Source organism: Cajanus cajan, chromosome 3 (assembly GCF_000230855.2).
Source record: "Cajanus cajan strain Asha chromosome 3, NIPB_CcT2T_4, whole genome shotgun sequence".
Classification (NCBI taxonomy): Eukaryota; Viridiplantae; Streptophyta; class Magnoliopsida; order Fabales; family Fabaceae; genus Cajanus; species Cajanus cajan.
This window is the reverse complement of record NC_138519.1, coordinates 2,897,208-2,909,517: the sequence shown is the minus strand read 5'-3', so window position 1 is coordinate 2,909,517 and position 12,310 is coordinate 2,897,208. Positions and strand designations below refer to the sequence as shown.

General features: G+C 29.6%; 1 protein-coding gene across 1 annotated transcript; it reads right to left on the bottom strand.

The window, feature by feature from the left end:
- Positions 1-419: 419 nt before the first annotated feature.
- LOC109803882 (ferric reduction oxidase 2) lies at positions 420-12,222 on the bottom strand. The gene is made up of 12 exons (XM_083071504.1): positions 11,836-12,222; positions 11,269-11,512; positions 10,469-11,175; positions 10,252-10,387; positions 4,964-5,199; positions 4,764-4,866; positions 4,415-4,615; positions 3,870-4,104; positions 2,140-2,467; positions 1,640-1,883; positions 847-1,553; positions 420-757 (listed from the first exon to the last, which is right to left on the bottom strand). Exons 1-12 carry the CDS (start codon positions 12,161-12,163, stop codon positions 618-620), a joined length of 3,609 nt encoding a protein of 1,202 aa, XP_082927630.1. The 5' UTR covers positions 12,164-12,222; the 3' UTR covers positions 420-617.
- Positions 12,223-12,310: the final 88 nt, after the last annotated feature.

Sequence of the window (12,310 nt, the reverse complement as noted above, 5' to 3'; positions counted from 1 at the left end):
GCAGAAAAATTTGTAAGAATAACATTTCCTGCAAATTTTTATGCAAAATTCACATAAAAAGTCATATGTAATAAAATAAATTCTAGTAGTGTTCACTCTCTAAATTTATAATTTGAACTCAATTTTTACACGATTTATTGAGATGATCCATACAAATGAGAATCAAGATATGAAAGTAAACTACTTTCATTCTATATAATTTATATGAAGGCCTAATCGTTGTTGACAAACAAATTTTTGCTAAAAAAAATAATGAATCATATCATATCTAACAACTATAGATATAAATTACAATATATTTATATGACAATATATTATTATTTAATATTTTAATTATTATAATTGAATAATATTTTAATTATTATTTAATACTAATCCAATTATGATTAAAATAATTTAACATTTTTCACCCATTTAAATGAAACGAACAAAACAAGTGGTCCATTAAGGGAGAGACAACTTTTTTTTAACCATGTTACAAAAATAGTCTCAAACCTAAAATTACGTATCATTTCAACCCTTATTACTAGATCGATCCTAATATCTCTAAAGACTATAAACTCCTTCCAGAGACTGATCATTAACATTTTGCACCCTTTGCAACATTACAAATAAAATCACCAACTAAAACTAATGGACTCAAAATGTAGATTTTTGGCTAAAGCAGACGAGCAAATGGATGCAACTTCTTGTCTCATTATTTTGGGTCCTGAAGCAAGAACTCCCACACTTGACCCTTTGTGTTCAAATAGCATTCCTGTAAAAACGGAAAAAAAGAATCAAGTGATTTCAATCCATTGATAAGTCTTTAAGCCATAATAATTAAAGAAATTGGAGGTAGCTTACTTCTTAGGTTAGGTCTTACACCATAATGAACATTGGTAACATGAATAAGGGACTGGTATGGAAGGCTTTCCAATTCTCTATCTGCGTTGTACACCATGGAGTTGGGTGACACTATTGGTGTTGAACCTTCCAAGTTTTGAATCTGATTTATTTCTTTAGCATTATGTTTCTTGTTCCAAAGAAAAGTTGCACTAGCAACACTTACTATGGAAACACATATTACTAGCATGTTAAGGAATGCATTTAAAGGGAATGAGAATATTTGATTCGAGTTATGATCAATAGGGAAAATGTAGTAACGGGTAATGATCCCTATTAAGATAAGGAAAATGATGAAAGAGGATGAGATTATTGCACCAAGCCAGAGCCAACTGTTTGGACCTAATATAGCATGTATTGGTGCATTAGATAGATTTGGCTTGAACCATATGGTTTTAGGTTGAATTGGGCCATCTTCCTTAAACTCCTTGTCTCTTGTGATGTAGGCCTCAATTTGTAATTCCATATCAGAAATCCCAGATGGGTTGCCAGATATTGGGAGGATCAAATCTAGCATTGACAAAGATGAAGAATTCTTGAATGCACAAATTAGAACAACTTTTGGGGTTTTGCACTTGAATGTAGTCTTCATATATACTAGCTCTCGAATTATGGAGATAAAAGGTGTGATGCCACTTCCTCCACTCACCATCACAAGACTCTCATGCCTGGTAAAAAGGAGAAAACAAAAGTTATTACTATGTGTAATAATGCATAAGGTTTCAAGTTGTGTTTTGCTTATAAGATGCAAAACCTTAGATAATTGGTTAAGGCAGGCCCATAAGGGCCTTCAACAGATACAACAAGGTGATCTATTGTGGAAGAAGTTGAAATCAACTGATAGAGCTTCCTGGTCCAACTTCCTTCACTTTTAATAACAACACTTAGCTTATCTCGCTCCAAATTACTATTAGAAGTAATAGTAAATGGATGCCACTGCAACTTGGATATGCTCGGTACATTTATGAACATGACACTTGTGGAGTTGTAAGTTAATCCTGCAAAAAACATGCAATATTAGCTCTTTAAAAGTCCCGATAAAAAGTCATTTCTCAAGCTAGTGAGAAGTTATTACATGGTTCAGGATCACCATGATTCAATTCCAACTATTTTTAACATGACACGTAATTGAATATTATTATGTTTCAAAAATCGAAAAACTTTACTACGTGTCATGTTGAGATTGATCAAGATCATGGGTATCTCGTACTTCTGTACCATGTAATAATTTCTTAGAACAGCCATGTTTATTACCATGGCCCTTGGAGAAGTTGAGTTCTACAACTTCACATGGCAAAACCCGAGCAGAAACCAAGCGAACTTGTTGCCTTGATTGTAGAAACCTTAAGTAACGATCAACCAAGAAGAGATAGAAACCAGGGAGCATAATACAAGCATAGGAAATGCCAACATGAAAGATGAAGAAGACTATAAAGAGGATGTAGAAGTGATGAGTGTAAAAGAAGAGCTCAAAGAATTTTCGCCTGATACGGGGAATGGTTGCAATCCATAGGAACAAACCGAAAAGCAAAGATATCTCTCCAGCCACATTTGATATATCATTTTTGTTCCATTCCAGTACCTGCAATGAAACAGCCATAGCCCCATCAGATTAATACATGCAATACTATAAACAAACAATAACATAAAATTGCGTTCAAAGACTTGCTCAATAATAACACAGTAACCAATTTGTTGCTTTGGGCTCTAAAATGTCTCATTTTTTTAATCCATAAAAGTCGAACATGTAGGTTTAGAACTACATTTAAGTATTTAACCACTTGGGCTTGACCTTTAATTAGTTCTAAAATATTCTATGTAACTCTTCTAGTATTGATTACTATCACATAAATTTGTATAGCCATATACAACCATCAATAAAACTTTTTTATAATTATAAATCCACAAAATCGTATAAATAGGATTCATGTAGTAAAGAAATAATTTCACAAAAAAAAAAATTCCCTTTAGGGTGGTGCCCAATTTGCTATCAAACAGGTCAGAAATGAATCTAGGTCAATAAGCATATATAAGCCCAAGAAAATAAATATCATAAGTGACAATATCCCACCTCATAAGGTATCATTCGTACGTGGATTAATTCAATCAACTCTAAATAAAAGTTTACATGCCCTGAAGGCAACCCCAAAGTACTAAATGACAGCGACCAGACCAGAAAGATGGGGAACAGTTATAGAGCATGCCGCGAAGCCAAGTAGTGACACAAGTCAAACTTATGATTAACAACCCAACCCAATAAAATAAACTATATATAATGCCTACCATACTAAATTAATTATAGTGAATAGAAGTAGATTTGATCTTTAGTAGAAGTGGACAAAAATTTAATTGCAGAAAGCTAAATTTGTTGGTATAGTAGAAAGTTAAATTTGTTGGTAATAGCAATTTCTAGTTAAGATTGAAGTTTTACCTCATGGATTAATGCTGATTTTCTATACTGGCCTTTATATGTATAGATTATCGATGTGAAAACTTGAAAGGAAATTTTTAAAATTTTCTTTCACGGTTTTCCTCTTCAATTGAAATTTCAAATTTTTCTTTAGTTTCTTTTTAATTTCCTTTCATCTAAAGAAATGAGCAAGAACCGGTCTTAAAATAAATTAAATCCCATTAAAAAGGAACAATTTGAAAAACTATAATTAAACATGGGCAATAAGGACTGTACCTAATTTTATTCAAAACTATAGACACACAAGTTTATAGAAAATAAAACAAGTGAAAGTACAAAGAGTTTATCTTGACTTTAAAGTTAAATGATCGTTAGAATGGACTTAAGGTGGGTAAGTATGTTATTACTTCTTAGCCCTCTTCTCTCTTCATCTAATTCTCTTTTGACTAAAAACATTTTATATATATTTATAAATGTTTAATTTATTATTTAATACGCATGTGATAAGCAAGATAATTTATATTTTACCATTCAACCCTTACATGCAAGTGTAGGAATCTTAATCCTAACTCACCCGAGAAATTTGACCGGTAACTGCCCAATAGATGATGTAGCAAATGCCATGAGAAGTGAAGAGAATCATGGCCATGTGTCCAAGCCAAATATGGTACTTTATGCTATTCTCCGAGGTCAGGCCAAGCAGAGGCAACAAACATGAGCCACGAGCCACCGGAAAAAACAGAAATGCCAAGCATATGTTCCCAACCACACCCAACCTTAGTGCTGCACTCTCTAGTTTCTCTTCCCATCTGCACCACCAACATATAACAATCAACAATAAATCCATCAAACAAAAGATTTTTTTTATATATAATAATAATTAACTCTACTTTCTAATAAATCCCGTTTAATACATTCTTTACTATTGATTATAGAATCACGAGTGAAACTCATTAAATATAAAACAAGATTCATGAAATTTTATAATTTTTAATAAATTTTAGTTAATTGAAAAAGATTGAAGTAAGTATTAGTTAGAAAGTATATTACTAGTATTTTTCCATTAATAATAATAATAATAATAATAATAATAATAATAATAATAATAATAAACTTTACACTTTGTCGCCATCTTTTGCTGCCAACTTTGGGGTAATTGTTGCGAAGTTGTTGTATATAGAAGTTGTATAGCTCCAAATAAGGAGTGCAATAAACATGAGGAACAATGCTAGCGCTGTGCCAGAAACAATGCCAAGAGGGCCTTTTATGAGCACTGGACGCTTCCATATGACTACCTTATGTTGTTTCTTTGCATTGCAGCTGATGATGTAGAAGACATACATAGGATAAGTCAATTATCAGAACTGTAATTCTTTTCAGATTCAGAGTATGTTTCAAGACAAACATAAAAGTTCTATAGATAATTCCTCTACTGAAAATAAAGCTTATTAGCGGAGAGAAATGGCACCTTTCCATGTTGGAATCATTTACTTTTTTGGCTATGTGGAGGTAGACACATCCCAAAGTAGCTACCAATAAGACTGGGAAAGTGTACATCAGAAGATTAGCACCTGCAATAAGAAGATCATGCATAGGGGTATACATTAGCATAAAATGATTAAGAAAATGCAAGGAGTGAAATTCATAATTGAATAAAAATTATAAGACCTTTTGCACCAAAATAGGTTGAGTTATTAGTCCTTGCTCTGAATCGAGGCAGCCATCTTTTTCTGTAAGTATTTGTGGGCATCATTATCCAAATCAGAATCCAACCCAGGAACAATACCAGCACAAATAGCCTTATTGCAAATTGAACCCTTTTCGCCACCGTTTCTTGACCCATATTGTAACAAATTTGTATGGAGAAAAGAAAATAGTGCAGTGAGGAGAATCTGAGTGGGCACCTATTTATAGTTCAAGAAATGGAATTATTGTGACTGTACAATTGTACTTAAAAAAATGATTAAGCATGGAACACCAGAAAGATAAAAACAAGATTGCATGTTTCACGTCCCTCTGCTACTGCTAGGAATGTAGAAATTAGTATTATTTGTGCATCATTGTTTGTGGGCCCAAATTCTGTGAGTTGACATGAATTGAAGGTCAACAACCATTTCAGTGTTGTGTGGCTAATGCCCAACGAAAGAATCAAAGGAAGCAAAACAAAATAAAAGCTTTGATTTATGCTTGTATCATAGTATGCTTGGCTTTTTTTTTTTCATAAATATTTTTAAGTGAAAAAGATACAGAAAAAATGAAATTAATTTTTCTAAAAGTTAAAGTTAGTTTATGCAATAAGTTAATTTGTAGAAGTATTTTCTTATTAATTTTTATTCAAAATTTTATTTTTAACTTATACATAAAATTAATTTTAATTTTTCATTCAGATTTTTCTTATTACTACGTTTTTCTCTCCATGAAGAACTTCTTAGTTTTATTTTGGAGAAGTTTGTCTCCCCCAGGCCCCAAGTGACTAAAGCAAGTAATTTTTTTTTATTTTTACATTACATGGAATAAAAAATATTTTTAAATTTAGATTACAAATAAAAAAAAAACTTATCCTAAATTTAAAAAACAAATTATATTTTAATCTTTATATTTTTATTTGTAGTTGATTCGTATATTGAATTTGGAAGAGACATTTATAAGTAACTATAGAACCTTTAGTAGATAATGGATTTTTTTTTAATTACTTTTTCATCAAAATAATTATATTAGTTTAATATACATATATATATATATATACTTATTTTATACTTGTATAGTTGGTTTCTTTTTTATTATACATGTTATGTATATTGTTTATCTTGTTAGAAGTAAATGTATGACCTTTAATATGTTAGTAGTTTTATTGTTATTTGAGAATTTCACAAAATGTAGTGATCATGATATGTAGTTACTAAAAATATTTTTTAAAATAATATATATCATTAAAAAATACTTTCTAAAAATATTTTTTAACAAGAGAATACGATAGTACCTTAAAAATTAAGAAGAAAGAATTTTAAAAATTTACAAACTTATTAAAAATGATTGAAATAATAGAGTTTAATAAAAACCATGAAGTTGAGCGTCCAAAATATAATTTGCTAAAAATTTTGATGTTTGTCGAAAATCAAATATTAATCGAATAAGATTCATACCCGTTTCAACTCACGTGAAAGCAGTCCAAGAAGAAAATATATTTGGTGCATGGTTTAAATTCATCCGGTCTTCCGTTGATGCCACTACTGCTTCCTCTTTCAAACCATACTCGTTTCTCAACCATGTAGGCTTGTGCTGAAGAGTGAAGAGTGAAGCCTCTCCAGATATTATTATTAACATTTTTATTTTTATAATATATAATATTTCTTTTAATCAATTCCCGTCTCTACAAAATATAATTAAATGTCATTGGCTACATGTAACCTGCAAAGGTTATTTCCATAACATACCTTTTATAAGTAATGTAGCCTCTCCTATACTAATGACATTATTTGTTTATACAGTATATTACATTATAAGTATAGATCAATAATTTTTATGTCAATAATGTAAATTTTTATATTTAAATAAATACTATACAAATGAAGTAGGAAACTTTAGAATTACTCTGAGAAATTGGAAAAAACACTCATTTTGAAACAAGTTTTATCGAAGTCAAAATTTTCTCCTTCCAAGAAAATCCATTTTAATGGTAATAAAAATATATAATTTAATATTAATTATATATTACTAACATTTTCTTTAAGTTTTAAAAGACATTTTCTAAAAATATAAACAGATTCATAGCACATATATGAATCATTTTTTAAAAATTTTAATGAGCAACTAAAAATAATTTAATGTGCATTTAGAAACTAATATTTAATCATATCCATAGTAGTTTCATTAGATATTATTAAACTAAAATAATTGATAATTAGTAAATTTTTAATATTTGTCAAAGGCAATTTTATAAACAAAATGACTTTGAACATAGATATAACATTATTGGTCAGGAATTTTCAATTGGTGTTCAAGATATGTTAAGTAACTTTGTAACATAAGTGAAGAGTTACTAATAAGCCACCAATAAAATTGCATAACTCATGTTGATGGTAAGAAATAAAAATAAAAAGGAAATAAATGAATAATAATGACAAAAATGAAGTGAAATATGAAAGAAGAAAAAAATAAAAAAAGGTTTATGCATAACAATTGCATAATAATAACATCATAAATTTTCAAGTGACATCTTTGTTGCTTAACAATTTGCACTTGCTAAAAGTCTGCCTCACAAATAATGCCTCTAATCTTAATCTTATACTCAAAAGGTTACGTATGGTTGAAGCCATGAACCATGCCTGTGTTGAAAAATTCTGATTCTAATTATATATTCATTTCTGCTTTAACAATTATATAGTATTTTGCTGACTTCACCTCCATTCCAAGAATTAATTGTGCGTGCGTCTCGTCTCATTCTGCAAAATAACCTTCTCATTCCAATTTCTCAAAGCTTGAATTTCTTATCCTAAACAGCTCAGAGGTTGCAGGAGCTTCCATAAGCATGCGAGGATTGGATGCAAGCAATTGCTTTTCACCGAAAACTTCCGAATTCAATCCATCTAAGATGATTATCATTTGATTCAGCTCCATGAATTTACCTCTCATGGAGCCATATTAGTATTACCCTAACATACAGGACTCGTTTCTTTAAGAAAATATTTTCTATCTTTGCTTTTTATTTTTATTTTCTGAAAAGGTTAAAATATTATTTTTAATATTATAGTTTCATTTACTTTATCTTTTGATTTTTATATCTTAAAATAATTTTTTTAGTTTTTATATATATTTATATTCTTCTATCCTTTTTATTCTTGAACTATTTTTAATTTTTATAATTGTAATTTTTAATTTTTTAGTCCCGGTTATTAATTTTTTTGACACATATATTAATTCAACTTGTTTGTGTAATGTCAAATTTATTTTATTAAAATTACTCTAAATTAGATTTTTCTAAATTTTGTGTCTCTTTTGTAACTTTATTTGTGACGTCAATTATTGAAAAAATATTTTTTTATCCTCATAAAATTAAGGATTTATACAACGTCAATATAAAATATATAATATTAAAAATAAATTAATAATAGAAATTAAAAGAATTAAAAATTACTAATATATGAATTAAAAATATTTATTTTAAACTGTAAAAATTGAAAAAGATAAATATAAGATTAAAAGGATCTATTTTAAGAAGTGAAACTATATAAATTAAAAAAAGTATTTCAACCTTCAAAATAATTTTCATTTTCAAATCTTAGAAACGTTTTTTTTTAAATAAAAAAAAAACTTATTTTCTGTTTTCAAAAAACGAGAAAACTAAAAATGTTTAGTTTAACTATTTATGAAAAACATTAAATGTTTTTATTATATGTTTACAAACAATTTTTAATAATAAATATTATAAGTTTATTGATTGATGTTAATAGTACAAATAGCATATCAAAGTGAGAAGGACGTGATTAATTATGAGATATTAAGTAATAACCTTTGAACCTGTAAAAAAGAAAAAGTAATAATTTTTTAATTAAAAATAATGGTTGTAATTAATTTCAAGTATAAATATCTTTATTATGAAACTATTATTATCGGGTAAAATACGTTTTTATTTCTCTAAAAAATTTCAAGTTTGACTATTGTGCTTTTTAATTTTTTTTTATCCTAATTTAGTCCTTCTAATTTAAAAACAAATTTGTAGTTTAAATGACATTTTATAACCGGTTTTACATGTTATGTAAAGTAATTGAATAACTAAAGTGACGATTTTTAAAATAAAGGGATTAAAATAGGACAAAAAATTTAGAAAGACTAATTAAATCAAATTTTGATAGTCTTATAAAGATTAAAAATATATTATATTCTTATAATTATTATCTCCACAACTATCACCAATATCATTTATTGTTTCATCGTCATAGATGTTGTTGTCACCACCACCATTGTCATTATTACGTTATAGTGATGATAATGATAACAACAAAAATAGTAATTGTGGTGTTCTACTAAAACTATAATCATCATCATAATTGTTATGTGATAGCAATGATGTTGATAATGTTGATGATAATAACAATAACAATAATGATAGAGGTAGTGATGATAATGTTGTCATCATTATCGTACTATCATTATTACTAGTAAAAAAATGATGAAATAAAAATATATGTAAAATAAAGAAAATTATTTTATAATTATGATTTATACCACTGTGTTTTATTTTATTAAAAAAAATATTGAAGCGACTTTTTTTTTAAATTTTAGCCTTCATTTTAAGAATGTTTTCTAAAACCTAAACAAGCAAATTTTTATCTATTTTCCATTTTTACTAAAAATGAAAACAACAAAATGAACATACCAATAAGCAACTCTTTTTATTCTCTATTTGTCCTTTGATAAATTCTGAGACATAATTTATGAAGGTGGTGACCGCAGTGAAATTGAATTTGCTTTGAAAAGTTATTGTTGTCGTTCATTGGAAATAGTGAGATCTAGGTGTCGTTTGGTAAGTAAGCATCGAAGATATTTATGGAAATAATTTCTAGGATTTATCATAATACTATAGTAGGTGTGTTACTTCTTCTAATGAAGAGCTCCATTTATCAATGAGGTGGGGTGACTTATGCTGCAACTTTTCATGTAACTATGTGTGTGTTTTATTTATATAGAAATTTCTCACTCCATATTTGTAGTTTGAACTCAACTTTTGCATGTTTTCGTTGAGATGATCCATACTAACGAAAAAGATATTGAAGTAAACTTCTTTTAACTATTTATATGAAGGCTTAATTATTGTTGTCAAACAAAATATCATTCATTTTAAGTAAAAGGAACAAAATTAGAGGTCCATCAAAGCTGACTCAACTTAAGACTACTACCTTCTTCCAAAGGTCTATCTTTAACATTTTGCACCTTTACAACAGTAAGAGTAAAATCACCAACTAAAGCTAATGGACTCAAAATGTAAATTTTCAGCTAAACTAGACGAGCAAATGGTTGCAACCTCCTGCCTCATTATTTTGGGTCCTGAAGCTAGAATTCCAACACTTGACCCTTTGTGTTCCAATAGTATTCCTATAAAAAGGAGAAAGAACTTAAGAGATTTCAATCTATTGATATGCATTTAAGCCATAATTAAAGAAATTGGAAACTTACTTTTTAGGTCAGGTCTTACACCATAATGCACATTAGTAGCATGAATGAGGGATTGATATGGAAAGCTTTCCAATTCTCTATCTTCATTGTATACCGTGGAGTTTGGTGATGTTGTTGGTGTTGAGCCTTCCAAATTCTGAATCTGTTTTGCTTCTTTAGCATTATTTTTCTTATTATGAAGAAATCCAACACTAGCAACACTTACTATTGACACACATATTACTAACATGTTAAGGAATGCATTCAAAGAGGATGAGAATATTTGATTTGTGTTATGATCAATAGGGAAAATGTAGTAACGGGTAATGATCCCTATTAAGATAAGGAAAATGATGAAAGAGGATGAGATTATAGCAGCAAGCCAGAGCCAACTGTTTGGACCTAATATAGCTTGTATTGGTGCATTAGATGGATTTGGCTTCAACCATATGGTTTTAGGGTGAATTGGACCATTTGCTTTAAGCTCCTTGTCTCTTGTGATGTAGGCCTCGATTTGTAGTTCCATAGTAGAAATGTCAGAAGGGTTGTCAGATATTGGGAGGATCAAATCTAGCATTGAAAGAGATGACGAAATTTTGAAGGCACAAATTAGAACAACTTTTGGAGTTTTGTATTTGAATGTAGTGTTGAGATATATTAGCTCCCGAATGATGGAGATAAAAGGTGTGATGCCACTTCCTCCACTCACCATCACAAGAGTGTCATGCCTGATAAAAAGGGAAAAAAAAAAAAACAAAAGTTAATACTATATGTAATAAAGCATAAGATTTGAGGTTGTGTTTGGCTTATAAGATACAAACCTTAGATAATTTGTTGAAACAGGTCCATAAGGACCTTCAACAGAAACAACAAGGTGATCGACTGTTGAAGGAGGTGAAAGCAGCTGATAGAGCTTCTTGGTCCAAGTTCCTTCACTTTTAATAACAACACTTAGCTTGTCTCGCTCCAAATTACTATTAGAAGTAATAGTAAATGGATGCCACTGTAGCTTAGATATGCTTGGTACATTTACGAACATCACACTTGTGGGGTTGTAAGTTAATCCTGTCAAAAAAATGTCGCATTGGTTCTTATAAAAGTCTCAATAAAATATAGTCATTTCTCAAGAAGTAACCAGAGGTAGCCATAAGATACTAGGAATAACTCCCAAAAAAATTACTAAGCTAGGATAATGTGAAATTATTACATGGCTCAGAACCAACATGATGTCAACTGGTCTCCACATCGACACATAATTGATTGTTATTATTTTTTTATTCGGTAAATTAAAAACTGCATTATGTATCATGTTGAGATTACTTGACATCATAGACATTCAGTGGTCGAGGACTGCATAATAATTTGTTTTGGATAGCCATGTTAATTACCATATCCCTTGGAGAAGTTGAGTTCTACGGCTTCACACGGCAAAACCCGAGCAGAAACCAAACGAACTTGGCGCCTTGACTGTAGAAACCTTAAGCAACGATCAACCAAGAAGAGGTAGAAACCAGGGAGGATAAAGAAGATACCAGACACGCCAACATGAAAGCCGAAGAAGACCATGAAGAGAATGTAAAGATGATGAGAGTAAAAGAAGAGCTCAAAGCATTTTCGCCTAACGCAAGGAATGGTTGCAATCCATAGGAACAAACCCGAAAGCAAAGCTATCTCTCCAGCCACAATTGATATACCAGTATTGTTCCATTCCAGCATCTGCAATCGTACCCCATGAGCTTAATATATACAATACTATAAACCAACAGTCATATAAAATCGCATTCAGAGGACTTGCTCAAAAAATAACGCAGTGACAGGTTTGTTGCTTTGGTCTCTAAAATGTTGTACTGCAACTGTTCTAGG

Excerpts from the sequence above, each read along its gene's own strand:
- LOC109803882 (XM_083071504.1), bottom strand. The coding sequence starts at position 12,163 with ATGCTGGAATGGAACAATACTGGTATATCAATTGTGGCTGGAGAGATA. Across the intron at positions 10,388-10,468 it reads TGTAAGACCTGACCTAAAAA|GAATACTATTGGAACACAAA; the intron begins GTAAGTTTCCAA and ends TCCTTTTTATAG. Across the intron at positions 1,554-1,639 it reads GCCTTAACCAATTATCTAAG|GCATGAGAGTCTTGTGATGG; the intron begins GTTTTGCATCTT and ends CCTTTTTACCAG.